This window comes from Heterocephalus glaber, unplaced genomic scaffold (assembly GCF_053883595.1).
Source record: "Heterocephalus glaber isolate CG9 unplaced genomic scaffold, H.glaber_assembly_v1.0 deba00000621, whole genome shotgun sequence".
Classification (NCBI taxonomy): domain Eukaryota; kingdom Metazoa; phylum Chordata; class Mammalia; order Rodentia; family Bathyergidae; genus Heterocephalus; species Heterocephalus glaber.
The window spans coordinates 20,247,663-20,263,873 of NW_028258153.1; the positions used below are offsets into that span (position 1 = coordinate 20,247,663).

At 42.7% G+C, this 16,211-nt stretch overlaps 1 protein-coding gene and 1 pseudogene across 21 annotated transcripts in view; both read right to left on the reverse strand.

Moving 5' to 3' along the window:
* Positions 1 to 14,144, reverse strand: part of LOC147829384 (cold shock domain-containing protein E1 pseudogene) — a 67,256-nt pseudogene extending 53,112 nt beyond the window's left edge. The window contains exon 1 of the transcript XR_015449089.1: positions 1 to 14,144. This exon is cut by the window's left edge and continues 53,112 nt beyond it. The product of XR_015449089.1 is annotated as a cold shock domain-containing protein E1 pseudogene (transcript).
* Pard3b (par-3 family cell polarity regulator beta) overlaps positions 1 to 14,392 on the reverse strand; it is a 1,069,040-nt gene extending 1,054,648 nt beyond the window's left edge. For 10 of the 20 annotated variants that reach the window (XR_015449088.1, XM_004851169.4, XM_087205807.1 and 7 more), the window contains exon 1: positions 14,162 to 14,391. Coding sequence is in view for 15 of the 20 variants with exons in the window: in XM_004851169.4 (XP_004851226.2) it covers positions 14,162 to 14,281 (120 nt within the window). In the remaining 5 variants the exon portion in view is untranslated. Of the gene's footprint in view, positions 1 to 14,161 lie in introns of all 20 variants that reach the window. The other 10 variants (XM_087205810.1, XM_004851171.4, XM_004851168.4 and 7 more) reach the window with 5 other exon arrangements.
* Positions 14,393 to 16,211: the final 1,819 nt, after the last annotated feature.

Consider the following 16,211-nt stretch of genomic DNA (forward strand, 5'->3'; position numbering starts at 1 on the left):
CACATTTCTAACTAAATGATAAGGCAATGATGGAAAGAGACACTGTATAACACATGATAAGTACTCACACATGGTTCAGCTACCACTCCCTGCAATAGCTTCATTCTAACCTAAATAGAAATTCAACTCATAGTAGTCCCTCAATTAGTGCTCATAAAGAAAATCACAAAGGAATGCAGTGGAATATAGTTCATATATAACACTCAAAAGTATTACCTAACATGGCAGATATAACGGGCACAGATGCCAAAATATTTATGTATAAAAGATAGTAGATAAGCAATATTATACTATAAGACCTTTTATTCTCAATAAAACTTAGAGAAGGTTATCTGTGTACCATTTTGGAGCAGTTTGAGGAATGCTAACACTGTGAAGAGAGTAACGAAGAAATCAACAAAATTTCCCCAAGATCTCTTACTGAAAAGAGAAAATAATTCACTAAATAGAATGGCAATTGTTATGGGTTAAATTGTATCCTCCTCCAAAAAATGATGTGTTGAGGTTCTAACCTGTAAATGCAACACTTTAGAAATAAGGGCATTGCAGGTGTAATCAAATTAAAAGATGATTAGAGTACACCTCATCCCAGTAGGACCAGTGTCTTTGTAAGAGGTGGAGAGAGATACACAGAGGGCAGGTGGCTCCTGAAGAGGGAGGCAAAGACTGCAGCAAAACTACCACAACCTAAGGAATGGCTCAAACTGTCTTAAAAGGACATTGGCCTAGAAGGTTTGAAGGGAGCATGTCCCTGCTAACACTTGGACTTTGGACCTCAAGTCTCCACAACTGTAAGAAACTAAATTCCTCTTGTTTTAAGACACCCAGTTCATTGTACTTTGTCATGGTGGCCCTAAGAATCTGATCTAGCATAGAATGTGGGTCCCCTTGATAATTATGGTCAACCCACAGGCAGTCCTTCCTCACTCCCTACAAAAAGTGGAACAAAAAGGAGAAAACTCTGAAATGCAAATTTAGTCACAGTAACAAAAAAATTTTTTGTTTTACAAAAATTTCCAAACTGTAGTTACACATTTTTTTAAGACTCTCAGAAACTGTTTCTGATCAAACACTGCTGTCAAAACTCAAGCCCACTGAGTCTCTATAAATGTGCCTTAAAATACAGAGACAAGGATTATTTATCCATCTCACATTTCCTCAATACTTTGCTACAAAAGAAAGTAATCCAGACCTAATATTTAAAGTTACCAATACTATCACTCTATCATAGAAGGAATACGAGATGACAAGTAGAATTCTATTTTGCCCAGATTTTATCAAGCTGCAGGGACTTCTGGGCTAAGATGATTCTTCGTCACACGCTTCCCATTTGCAGGTCTCAAAAATCCAAATCTCATCTCTGTTATACATATAAGGTACTTGGCATTGTAATCCAGAAAGAAATTCATTTTAGGAATTTAACTCTGGCCTCACACTTTATTTTAATCCATAACTATCAGACCTCAGAGCCATGGGGATCTACAATCACTTGTGCCTACAGCTGTCCAACATCTGGAAATGTGGTTTTCTAACTATGTGCCCTAAATCATTAATGGCCAGTGAAATTGATTTAGTATGTCCCAACTATTGTTTTTTAAAGAGTAAAACAAAACTGAACAAAAAACTCAGCAAAACTCATACACAGTAAGAGTAGGTACTTTTTGATGAATTTTCTGATTCATTTGCATGTGTATAATGTGGGTCATGAAGGAAAACTTTATTTCCTACTGTGTTTTTCAGTCCAAATCCTAGCAGGAAATAGATACTTCATGTAAACTAGACACTTAGGTGTTTCAACAAATTATTTATGAAGTTTTGTCAGGGTTACAGGAAATCAAGGGACAGTGATCCTTAACAGTAACAAGCCCTTGCCTCATTCTAGGATCCAAGGGCACCAAGGAAAGAGTGAAGTTGGTACAGAGGCAGTAGCTTATGGAAGTAGTGGCCTGAGAGCAAGGGAAGCAGCCAAGGCACTTCATGCTGGGGCCTCCTTGATGGCTGACCTGATCTAAAGTCAGAAAGCAAGGAAGTCAACACTGCTCACTCAGCCTCTGGTCCGGGGCACCAAGGGACTAGAAAAGAGAGTAGTCTGGAGGGGCAGTCATGAGACTCTATCTTTTAAAAAGTCTACAAGCCATCAACATGGTTTATACATGTTAACTTCATCTAATAACTTATTTCTGAATACATTTTTTTCCACACCTGCACTCAAATCCCATCCTTGGATCAGGGGTCCAAACAACAGTCCAAAAAACTGGCATCTCTGTGAACTCATGACTGTGACCTCTAAGCCCTCACAGTCTTCAGCAAGCCTGTTATCTGTCCTCAGTCCTCTACCACTCCTGTCTCTATCTAGGAGGCTCTACAAGAGCACAAACCTTTTCTCACTTATCTCTGTGCTCCCAGGGTTTCAGTGCTGTAATACAGGTGCACTCACTGATCCCCTAAACCCACCTGCACTTCCCTGACTACATGCAGGGAACCCCAAACCTCAAGGCTCATTTCCTCCTCTGCTCCACCCGCACAGCAGGACCTGGTCCACTTCCTCCACCTCCAGTCTCCACCCCCTCTATCTCTGTTTTCCAGAGCCATCAATAGAAAAAGGCAAATCAAACTAGATCACCACCTTGCCCAGCATGTTCCCTGGACTGGACTCCAAGTTCCTTAGTCATAAAAAGGCCTCTTGGCTTTAACCCTGCCTCATTCTTTACCACTCCCCCATAACTCCTGGTGGGAAACTTCCCATAACACCATCGTCCCTTTCTCTGCTTCCATCTCCAAAACAAAGCCCACCCTCACAGAGAGAAAGGGTATCCACACACATACACCATCTCATGCCCTTCCACATTTTTACTGCCCTGGCAAGTGTCCATTCATCCTTCAAAACCCTGCCTAGGCCCAGCTCCAAGTGAAACCTACACAACTCCCCCACCTCCTGTAAAGCAAAGCTCTCTGTCCACTCACGCTGTAGGCCCACTACCACACTGTGTGCTGCTTACTTACATTGCCTGCTCAGCCCTCTGTGTCTCTAGGTGGCAGGGACTGTGGCATATATTTTTCTATATCCTGAGCAGACATACAACACCTGATTCAAAGTCACTCTCTAAATCATCTCCCAAATGACTAAAATGATTTCAGATGGCATAAACAACATAGCAAAGAATAGCCTACTTGGAGGTCTGGTTGAGGCCTCACTGAATGAACAACATATTTTTTTATATGACACACATGAGATTAAGGGACTATAGTTAGTTCTCATCACTTTTAAGACAGGTACACCAGTACCTCTGCTTCTTTCTGCAAAAAGAGGCTACCTCCCTGGAGAGAGGGAAAGCACAAATTTTATCTACATAATCTCCGTCAAAAGCCCATCTTTGCTTACAGGCCAATTTTCATGCCTCTATAAAAGACTAGTGACAAAACTTATCCCAAATCTGCCTATAAAAGGATCAGAAGTCTGGAACTCCCAATAAATCCTTAATTTCTATGCCAAGTGAAGCAATAAAATTGGTCTGATTGTTTTACTTCTTGGTGTGGCTCCCTGCTCTTACCAACAGGATATTAGTTAAGACGTAAGGACATCCCTTCTGTCATCTCCTTCTGTCACCAAGCTGGGCCTATTCCCTATTCCTCCAGGCTCAGAACAATCCAGACAGTTTAATACCTTCACCTTCAGGTAGAAGACAGGAGCAACAGAGCCCACACTTACATGGACCATACTTGGCATTTCATCTGACAGAGACTAAATTGGATGTAAAACCTTTTTTTAAACAGCTTGTCTCTTGACATCCTCTGTGCAATCCAAAGTGAGAGCCCCACATTCAAAAGAACAGGAAAGCCTAGCAACAGGAGGCAGACCTAATTTTAGCTGCCTCAAGGCACAGATACCATGCCTGTCAAAAGAATCCATCAAAATTAAGATAATACAGCATCACTTTTAGAAATCAACATGAAATTAATATGATACTGAAAATCAAACACTTCTCAAATATGAGAAGTTGCATTGCACAAATCTTCATGAAGCAAAATCATTATGATGTTGCTTCCCTAAAAATCAGAACTGCAGAGTACTCAATCTCAGAACTCTGAGAAGTGAGTCAACCTGTCAAAATCTGAAGCTGTTATTTAAGACAATCAGTGCAGCAGATATAATGGACCACTAAACTACTGCCTTCAGCAAATGCGGATATGATGAGGCATTTGAAGATAATCAAGAGAAAAGTTGCTTTTAGACTTTTAGAAAAACACTCCACCACACAGAACAATTTCAAACTTACAAACACTATACTAACTACAGGGTCGTTCTCATTTTTATAAAAGAAAGAAAGACAAAATTTGATGTCATTTAACAGACAATTTTTACATCTGTCCTATGTGTCAGCTACTGTGCTAAAAGCAGGGACAGGAAAATAAACAAGACACATTTACTGATCTTGACTAGTCCGCAGGATAGTGAGGGGGCTCAGATATCTCAGCTGGGCCACAGCCTGCCTAGTTATTCAACTCTAACCATGTAGACTTAGAGCACACCGCTAGTCTTACCAGGAAAATCCCAGCAGAAGTTAATCTGTCCCATCCAGGCCAGACGCTGAACCTCCAGGGCATCTTCCACAAGGTAGAAGATCTGCTGAAAACTCTATGAGGGCAATGGCACTGGTGGACATTGTGTGGACCACAGCTCATACCCTACCACCCAGAAAAAGAACCTCTTGCTGTGATCAGCCACTGTGATTAAGGATTGCCAATTATGTAGTAGACCCTGACTAACAAAGACCATAATGTAAGATGTGTTTCATAAAAATCAGACCACAAACGTGGCAGAGTTCTGGGAGCAGTGAGGGGGAAATGGGAGGAGGAGCCCTAAAGAAAAGGAAGCTGGAGGGAAGGACAGGACTCCTCAGGATGTCAGGAAATCCGAACAAATACTAAGCTGTATATAAGAATTTCAAGGCAATTAGAGGATGAAGAGACTGGAAAAGTAAACAAACTGGGAGTTTTCACCTAAAAACAATGGGACCATTTCAATATTGCTAGGAATCCTGTTGACATCACTAGATTTGCACCAGAAAGGAATGGTTTGATAATTGGGAGCCAGCAGAAACAGGAAGGCCACTTAAGGGTCTCATGCAAATTCCCACAAATGAAATAAGAAATGGAATGACCTTGGGGTGGAAAAGAGGAAGCAGATAGATTTTAAAGCAACAAAGGAGCTTTTTGACCAACTGAGCACAGCACATGGTAGAGGGTGGAGGAGAAGAGGTTATCATGAAGGATTTTCACATTTCTGGATTAGGCAACCAGGTGAACGATGGCTTCACCTCACCAACCATGGCATGAAGACACAATCTGAAATATCCCAGACCTGGAGAGCATGGCACTAAGCCTTTACCATTGCCTGCTCCAAATTCCTGACTTACACAACTATGTTGTTGGGTGTTATTTTAAGCCATTAAGTTTGGGGCAGTTGGAAATGTAGCAAGACACAACTGCAACCCATTTTGATGGACACATGGTAAAGGAGCAATTTCTTTGAAAAGGAACTTACTGACAGTCTATTATGTACCTGCTATCCTGAGCCAGAGGCTCAGCAATAAGTAAAATGGACAAAGATCTTTACCTTTATTGAACTTAATATTCTAGTGGAAAGAGCAATAAATAAGATTAAAAGAAGTAAATCAGTAGGGACAGTTCTATGGATAGAACCAAAGTAGGGAAGAGCAGTAGAGAAGGTAAATAGAGGGATTATAATAAATACATCAGGAAGGCATTCAGGAAAAGGAAGCAGTCATTTAAGATGAAAATGAAAGGAGACAGGTGAATAACTGGGAGAAAATATTTCAAGATGAGAGAACAGCACATGAGGTGGTCACCTGTACCAAATATCTGACGAGAGAGAGATTAGTGTGGCTGGGGCACAGTGAGACAGGTGGTGACAGAAGCGGAGGTCAGAAAGCTGAGACAACATCAGGTCTTCAAGACCTTCCAGGTTCAATAATTCACTGAGAATTACTAGAGCTCAAGATAGTCATACTCAATGCCATAATTTCTCAGAGAAAGGACACAAAGCATAATCACCAAAAGGAAAAAGCAACTGCCAGGAGGTCTGGAGAAAATTAGGCACCAACTGCTAAGGGTCATCTCCCAGTGGAGAGCACACTCGACTCCCCAAGCAATGAGTTGTGGTGACACACATGAAATAGTACCTGCCAGGGAACCCCATTAGGGACTCACACTCAGGGATTTCACTAGGGACAGTCAGGAAGGCACCCTCTGCCTTACATGGTAACACGTATGAAAGGTCTAGTATTTCTTGCCCCTCTTGCCTCAGCATAAGCCTTACTGTTTGCAGAAACAGTTTTGGCACAGTGAGCCATTCTTATTAGGGACTTGGGGGCCCCTTCCACTAATCTAAGTATCTGGATACCAGCCAAAGGCCAGCTTTGCAAACAGACCTTTATAAGTCTGAGACTTGCTATGTGAGAGTAGAGTCAACAGGATCTGCAGATTAACTATATGTAGAAAATGTGAGTAAGCTCATTGTCAGGAGTCATTATGGGGATTTCTGTCTGGAAAAACTGAGGACAGCATTACTCTTTACACCTTGTTCAAACTGTAGGAGGAATGGATTTGAAGTAGGGGATTAAGAACTCAGTTTGGGGTAAGCTTAAGTGTAAAATGCCTACCTGCCCTCTCAGTGAAAGTGTTAAGGAGAAAATTGTGCATGGAATCTAGAGTTCAGAGGAAGATCCAGGCAAGAGCTATATAGGTGATGTCTGGAGCCACATTACAGGAAGAGCTCACAAAGAACTACACAGGGAGAGATAACAAAAGGAGGGTCAGGACGAGACCTGGGCACACTGATGTTAAGAGGTAGTGGAGGAAGGAAGGAGCCAACCAAAGAGGCTGAGAATAGCCAGTAAGGCAGGAAGAAAATCAGGAGAGAATGGGATAGAGGAAGCATGTGCTCAAAATGTAGTGTTTTTAACAGTTCAGGAACATCCACATCTTACTGCACATATTGTGTTCGTTACTCTTTGAGGTGCACTGTCCATCTAGCACCTGCAACAGAGGACATACTTCCTCAGGCTGATTCACTGATGGTATATACTGAGGCAGACAGTGACTTGCTCTACAGCTGATTTTTGTTGTACTGTCTAGCTGGAGGATTTCAAATTTAAAGTCTTCTCTGCCATCTGTGAATACAAAATAAATGAAGATCTTTTTCTGATGGCAAAGTTCTCATTAGAACAGAGTAACAATATTGACAAGAACATTAAATTAACTGGCATCTGAGCTTTAAACTAGTGGTTTTCAAATGCAGCCAGACAAACCATCAGAGGGGTATCAGCCTGTCCACTGAGGTAAGCTTTCTGTGGCTATTTAAAGTCAATTACAATTTAAAATTCAGCTCTCTAGTTATACTAGCCACATTCCAAATGTTTAACAGCCATATTTTTCTAGTGGTTACTCTATTAGACCTAGAAATAGAACATTTCCATCATCCCAGAAAGTTAAATTGAGGTACACTGCTTTAAACTCTCCAATTGTCATGGTTTGGATCTAGAGGTCCACCCAAAGCCTCATGCAGCCATAGGTGGGGCTTTCTCAGAGGTAGCTGAATTTAAAGTGCATGATGCTAGGATTAAGGATGTGTGATTATGAAATCAGTACACTGACTGGTTTGGAACCACCCTAATCTCAGTAGCCAGTATACAATATAAGGGATAGAAAGAGGTTTGTCTTCTCCCCTTGTTACTTTTACTGTCTTTGGCTGCAATGAACTGCTTCTCTTCTGTGAAGCCCCTCTGCCATGTGCCACTCTACCTTGGAGCCAGCCAACTATGGACTAAAACCTCTACAAACTGTGAGCTAAATAAATCTCTCCCCCTTTAACTTTGGATGTCAGGTATTTTGTCTCAGCAATGAGAGAAATGTAACTAAAACACCAAGAAAGGTCCAAAGTTCTAAATTTTTAATAGATTCCTCAGACAACTTTAAACCATAAAACAGTATCATCCAAGCCCAATAACTCAGCCATTTGCCAAAATTCCTCAAAGGGAATCTATGGCACAGGATGCCTGACAATGAAGACTTTAAGTTAAATAAGCTGTTTGAGCCAAGGCTTTGAGCACCAAATCAGGACTGTGGCTCCCTGTGCCACACATAGCAGTTAACTTAGCTCAAATGAACTAGTCTACGGCCAAACCTTGGTCAGTAAACCTATGTGTGAGTGAATTAAACATAGAGGGTATGTGTGTGTGTGTATGTGTGTGTGGGTGTGTCTGTCTGTCCCTCTTCACGTTGGGGAGAGAGATGGTCCAAGGGCACAAACTTAAAAACCTGCCAGCAAGCCAGGCAGATAGCAAAAGTGCATGAAGTGAGCCATAAGAAAGTAAGAATAGAGTAAAAAGTTAAGCAGGACAATAGTAACTTTCCCTCATCATTGGTTAGGCAATAAAAGAGACTAGTGCATTAATAATTCCTTTTAAAGAGAAATGTCTCAGCTCCAACTGATAGTTGCCAGGTGGGGAAGTAAAATCCAGCATTGTCAGAGCTTCTGTTTTTCCCTAAAACAGAAATTTGGGTTTTTAAATAAAATCTCAAAATATTTAAACACTGGCAATGATTAAGTGAAAAATGTAACAATGAGCAGACCTAAAATAACATGTCTGTGGGCTACAGCAGACTCCAGAGGCCCTATATTTGCAAACTCAGAGGCTTCTCAATGCAAGTCTAGTGGCAGAACCAAAACCAAATGAAAGCATGCACCACACTGATGGTAGTCAGTTCTCTACATGCTGTGCAGAGCATCTAGTCCACACAATAGAAAGAGGAGAAGGCTGAATAGGAAATAAATCACTGAAGTCAGTCAGTGCCCAATAAACAGAAAAGCATTTGAAGAATTCAGTGTGGGCTTAACTTATGTACACAAAAACCTTAAGTCTATTCAGGCAGCAAAGCGTCAAAACTGAAAAGTTGAGAAATTCAAGAGTTCTAGCCTATTTTTCCAGGCTAGTCCCACAAAATATGATGCCAGATTCTTGTTATTGCACAAATCTTGTAAGATGCTGATTCCATAATTAGTCAGGGGATGGAGCTGTCACCAAGTCAGACTATTCCCAGTTCTGGGAAGCTGGTCCCAACTTGTAAAGCAAATAAATTATTTAAAATATCTAAATAAAAAAGATAAATTTGAGAAGTCTACCAAAGTTTTCTTTGTGTTAAATGAAAAGTATTGCCTGGGGATATAGCTCGGCGGTAAAGGACTTGCCTACCTAGGTTCAATCCCAAACCCTGCCAAAAAATAATAAATAAAATAAAAGGGATTCTGCTGGTAGACACCTGTAATCCCAGCATTCTGGGAGGCTGAGCCAGGGGATCACAAATTCAATTCCTGCTTGGGCAAGTTTGCAAATTATGGAGATCTTGTCACAAAATTAAAACATTAATAAGGGTTGGGGATACAGCTCAATGTGAAAACCCTGAATTCAATCTCAATACCAATAAATACATACACACATACATACTCATATATACACCCAGATCTACAAGTGTGCTCTTTAAAATTCCAGCATGCCCACTATCCAGTGAACTTATTATCTCGTTCATTTCAACTCTGGATCACAGTTTACAGACTTATTACTAGAAAGTCTTTCCCTTACTCACTTTAACTCATCTAGTGTATGCATATTTATGTTTTCTATTTAATAACTTATTTGAGTACCTTGTACAGAATGGACTTAGGCTAAGAGCAGAGAAACAACTGCTTAATGAAAAACTGTTATCTTCCATCAAGAGTTTAAAAATCTAAGTTCAGCCAGGAATGGTGGTACATGCCTGTAATCCCAGCACTCAGAAGGTTGAGGCAGGAGGACTGTCATGAGTTCAAGGCCAGCCTGGGCTGCATAGTGAGTTCATGGATAGCCTGAACTACACAGCAAGACCCTGTCTCACAAAATTAAAAAAAAAAAAAAATGTAAACTCAGCAACACCAAGAGATTAATGGTAGATTAGTTGTTCTCAACCCCAACTAATTGGAATCACCTGGAGTGTTCTTTAAATACCTTCCACAACCCACTCCACACCCATATGATGATAATCTTGGTAAAAGAGACCCAGGCATTTGTATTGTTTAAAATGTTAGAGGTAATACTCAGGCAGACATGAAAGGCCCCACAGGTTACAGTTCAATTATCCATTCACCTGTGACATGTAATTTTGATGATAAATTTAACTAATTACTCAGTGATCCCCACCTAACAAGTTACATAAGAAGACAATTACCTTTCCACTAACTACTTTGCTAAATTGGATTTAGAGTCAGGGACACTGATAAAGTACCAGGATTCAAAGATAAGGGATCCCAGAATTCTCTCTGCTCAGTCAACTTGCTCTCCCCCACCATGGAGTTTATCAAATGGGAGCAGAAACCTTCAAGTCCTCCATTTCAGAACATAATTAAAGCTGCCCCAAATGCTCCCTCTGCTTTTTCAGCATCTCACTTTCTTCTGCCCTTATCTGATGTTGATTCAGCTGGTTCCCAACATTCCACAAATACCAGTTGTCTTTGCTTATTCTCAGTAGATGATAGTTACTTCTGGGATGCCGAACACAAAATCCAGAATGCCCACCTTAGGCCTCACTCACCCTCAACTTTAGAAACTTCAGTCTTGAAACCTGCCTTTCTCCTATCTAAACTAGTTAAGACTACAGAAGAAACAACTTATATTGATGGTTCTGCCACACTTGTTTTCATTACAGCACTCTCCACCTGGATGTCTATGAGATCCTTCCCATTTTTCCATTTGTAATTAGGCCAAGAACTGTACTTTATAGCTTCTTTCTAAACCTTGCAATATTTTCCTCAGAAATTAGACTTCTCCCCAAAACATGTACACCTGCATTATAAAAGAATCAGTCAACAAGCCCTTGTAGATGCCCCATGGCTATACTGCTCTCTGGGGATGTAGCTCAGTGGTATAGCACTTGCCTGGCATACATGAGGTCCTGCCTGGGTTCCATCCCATGTACCACAAAAGAAAAAAATGCTGTCTTTAGGTTGATATATTACTGTAGCAGTTATTATGGAAGCTGTCTTTTCAAAATGTGGTGGATTAACTAAGGGTCAACTTGGAACGCCCAGCTGAACTGAATCAGCATGGTCTGGACATATCCACCCGAGCATTGTTGTCAACAGCATAAAGAGACCTGGAGGGGAAAATCAATCGTGGGCAGTTGATTTTCTAGGAGAAGCTTGCTGTGGATGGTTTTCCTGATGTGAACTTGACTGTTCTTGTTGGAAGAGGAGCTCAGGTCTTCACTATCATTAGGAATGGTTGGTTGTTCTGGTGAGGAGAGCTCTGATCTTCACAGTGAGTGTCACTTCCTAGCTCCAGCGTAGATACCTCAGCCTGGCGGCACAAATCCTTCACCCTACCAGTGCACATTTTCTGGCTTCCACCACTAGCCTCTGAACCTTCTAGATGCAGATCCTCAATATGGATAAGCATAAGACATTGCTATGGGCTCTAGGCCACTAGCTAGGCTCATGAGGACTTTGCCTTAGACTGTAGGCCTTCAGTTGAACTTATGCAGGACATTGCTGTGGGACCCAGGCCCTCAGCTGGATTCTTCAAGTCTCTAGTGCATGGACAGGTCTCTTGCACTCCCCTGCATTTGACTTCTTGGGAAAATATCATAAAATAATCCTATAAATTGTGTCCTGTATTAAATCTATTCCCTTGCAAACCTCTACTACAACACAAAAGAAACTCTAAAATTTAAGACGGGTAAATTCTAACACATAGTAACATAGGCAATGGAGTTAATGGCCTATAGCAAGGGCCTAAAGACAGTTGCTGGGTTCAAATCCCTTTCCACAATTTACTAGTCGTGTCTTTCTGTCTTTTTTTCCCCAATCTGTAAAATGGGAAATCTGTCTTCTGAGGTTGATGTGAGAGTTAAATCATGTATGAAATGTAAAGCTCTTAGCAAAGTACCCTCATGGAGTCAGAATAAGTATAATACAGGTTAGTTGTTGTTATACATTATTACTGAGTACAGTGCTTAACCTGCCCAGGGAAATAAGCCTTCTAAATCTCTTGTCATTGATTTACAGAAAGTGAATTTATTACAAATTGTTTTTCAGATTGAATTTTGACATTTCTGGTCTTTTTCCATTATTTTTAAAACTCAGTGAATAAAAGCAGGAATTTGTCAGAGTATTTCATGACATTTTAGTTCTATTATGAACACCATTTATTAGTTAAGTCTTGTTATGATTAAAATATCTAAAATGAAACTAGGAGAGAGGAATATGGAGAGGGGGGAAAAAATCACTTGCTACTTAAATTGAAATTTTAAAAGCCAAAAATGAGAGGGAAGTTTTGTAAGTTGCAGGTGACCTTTAAATGTCAGATCCACTAATATACAAATGTAAACACCGAAAAATGTAATGCTGGTCATAACAGTAAATTGATCAAAGCAATTACATTATAAGTTATGTGATATAAATTATGCTTCCAGTCCAGAATATCAATTGCTTTTTAAACACCTTTTAAGATCAAATTACAATGCACTAAAAAAACTCACCTAGTTTCATGTTATTTAGAAGCTTATAGTTTACCACCATGCTTGCACAGCATAGCCCTGTACTGCTAAACATACAAGATTTGAGAGAATTATTTTTAATAATGAGGTAAAATTAAATTTATGATCTCAGTAAGACAATCCTTTAATGAGAGCTACTTTAATAGTTATTAAGTGGGATAATGTTACTACTAACTTTAACCCACTTCCAGGAGTTAGTGAAATATGATTTCAAAGATAATTGTTACTTGTTGAAATCTCACTTTTTAACTGAATTATGTGTGACAGACAACACATAACATAATAGTGTAATAATGGCGAAAAACCCACTTTGGGTAGATTCTCATATTGCTTTATAGGACACTTGAAATCTTTTCCCTCCAGTCTCAATTCTATGGATAAAGTATTCAGCTTTTGTGATTATAGTCAATATATTCATAGGCCTTCACTATACTGTCCTCCAATTCTCGATTATTCAAAGCAATACATATGTATATATCCAGAATTAATTCTTTTTCTGTACACTAAATAATTCTTCAAGGAAGATGGAAGGTACAAGAATTTCTTAAACTTCTATTCTACATACTTTGAGCAAATTTACTTTTATTTCTTGTGTAACCTATATGCCATTAGTGGAAATTAAAATTACAACTTTTCCCTCACTAGATGGGCCAATTCATTATTTCTATTTTTTCCAAAGGATGAGAACAAATAGAACCACTGGCCTCTAAAGCAAGAGTTTGTGACTGGCCCTGTTTCAGCAGGATCAGGGCCATATAAAATAGTCCATGTGAGAATTCAAAACATGACACGGTGCGTTCCAAAGCTTTCACTTACAGGTCTCACTGAGGAAGAAAGACACAGAGGACGTGTAGATGTTCCTCAACCCCTACATGAGTTCTAGTGTCCAGCTAGAGTTTCTGGACACTTATTATACTTTTTATTTAAATTGTCACTTATTTTCACTTGTTCCTGATCCCAAGGACAGGACTTGGCCACCTCAGTATCAGTAGTGGCTCTGAAACAGATGCAATCCTGGAGTGTCTAATGTATAGACATTCGTGGCCACAAGCGTGGCTCGGAACTGAACACGCTCTACCTGTGGACTGGGATGGTGACCGACAGCATCCTGCTGCTGAGCGGCCGGTCCCTGGGGGACAGTTCTCAGGTGAGACTCCGCAGGCCCCAAAAGCCACAGCTTTCTGACGGGTGTCATCTGCACCATCCACTTCCTCACTCAGAGGAGCTCAAACCTAGGTGCGCAGCAGTTTGGGAAGTTCCCGCAGAGGAGTTCTGAGTCTCTCGGCTCCCCGCCCGGGCTCCCGAGTCCCAGAGTCCAGGGAGAGGCGCGGGCTCCGCCAGACCTGGCTGGGACTCAGCAGCCCTCAGGGACCGCGACGTTGTCCCCACCACCTCGGCTGCCCCGCGCCAGGCCCGGGGCGCCCGGGGCGCCAATCGTTCGCACCCGCGACGCCCGGGTCTGGCGCTGGAGCCGGGCAGGTGCGCGGCGCCGATCTCAGGCCGCCCCGTCCCCTTCCAGTCCCCGTTCCCGCGCCCGTCCCGCCCGGCCCACCTTCTCCCGGGCCTTCAGGTACCGCGCCAGCGCCTGCTGGGTTAGCTCCCGGACGCGCAGCTGGCCCTGCTTGCAGGGCACCACGATGCCGGTCCCGCCGAAGCACACGGTCACCTTCATCCCGGCCGCGGAGTGGGACCGCCGGCTCGGCGCCCGGCCCGGCCCGGCTAGGAGACAGCGCGGGGCGGCCCCAGGCCCGGCGGCAGGAGGCGCGGCGCGGGGCGGACCGGGCCCGGCGGCAGGGGGCGCGCGCCCGGTCGAGGAAACTTCGCGGCGCCAACTCCGCCCGGCCGCTCTTAAAGGGGCCGCGGCCGGGGAGACGCGCGGGGCAATGCATTGAGCCCGGGGCAGCCCATGCCAGGCCCTTTCCCGGCTGCACACATCCATTGTAACCGGACCTAAGACCTGCCACCACCTAGGACGGAAACCGGATCTCGTAAGGCAGACTTGAGGAGCCCCTTTGGAGCCTGAAGAGCTACTTTCCAACCGGGGCACTGGAGCGAGGTTCAGGGAGAGCCTGGGAGCAGGTGCTTCTAGCGCCCACCCGGGAACCCTCAGGAGCAGCGGCCTGAGGGGGCCTGAGGGGGCCCTCAGCTTCCAGTTGGGAGCCTGAGGGTGACCTGCCAGTGGAGCTGTGCCGGTGGGGGCCAGGACACAGGGCCTCCACCAAGAGCATGCCAACGGCCCAAAAGGACTTCATGTGTTTGTACAGCTCTTTGAAATGTGACCGGAAAAAAAATATAAACACCTGTAGGTTCAGGATTCGAGATGTATATCCCTCACCCACTGAACTTAGAGCATTTGGACAAAACATGGACAAACATTTGTGTCCTTCATAGAATTTGTGACCTTGGTTCCCACATAAATGAACGCCTTTGAACTATACGGTAAGTTATTATTTTTCCCACTTTATGCTCAAAGAATAGTACTCAAAGAAGTTGAAGGACCAAAAAGACCATGGAGTTGGTGTGTTGAAAAGAACTCAGGTCTTCCCAACTAAATCTTAGATCTCTCCTAACAGTTTTCTTAGCAATCCAGTTCATCCAAGATACTCAGGATTTTCGCCCATGACAAGACACACCTACATCGAATCTGAATTGCCTAGAGAGTATAATGCACAGATCAAATTAATTGGTTTTGAGTTTTTATCAATTTTAGCTTATTTATACATTTAATAACTATGTATTGGTTGTCTGAGGCCAAGAGTAAATGAGCAACTTGCTTGAGATCTCATTCTTAGAAAGTGGCAGGGCCTGTTTATAACCCAGGCAGTCTGACTCTAGAGCTGGTCTTCACAGAAACCCCTCTGCAGGTCTCCCATGGGAAGTACTAAATGAGTGTATCAAACACACGAATAAATAGTAAGGTCATGCATTAACCTGACTGTCACTACTGGGTATCACATGGACATGTAGGTATAGTGCAGCAGGAGGCAGGAGGGTTGGGGGAGCCTCTCCCTTCTGTTCATCTGTGGACATGGCACCACCATAGAGACTGTGCTTGGGCTAGGAAGTCACAGTGCCTGAGATGGTGAATCATCAACGGCAGTGAGAGATGGAATGGGAGGCACCTGGATTAGGCCTGTCTGATACTTTAAATACTGGAAGCCTGAGTTGTCCAGGGTTCCTCTGCCTTCCTTTTCTCTTTGCCCTTCTGCCTGCTCCTGCTGCTGCCATCCCATGATCGTCCCGTGAGCCATCCCATGATCATCCCGTGATCTTCAATAAACATAGCTACTTACTACTTATGATGAGGAGTACGCTTGGCACATCTTTCCTTGTCATGCACAAGAACCTGGACTATTTTTGGCCTATTCAAGTGTAACAAGAAGGTGCTGAGCGAAGATTTCCAGCTGATGAAGTGACTGCTTGTTGCCCTCCTTCATGTTTTGGCTTCCTTTTTCTTCGGTTTCTGGACCCCTTTTCTGCACAGGCCATGAATAACTCCTGCTCCTCCTCCCACCACAAATAATTTCTCGCCCAGCTGAAGCCCCTCCCCAATTCCTAGACCTCTGTTCAATGTTCCAGCTTTGAGAATCCCGGATGGAACT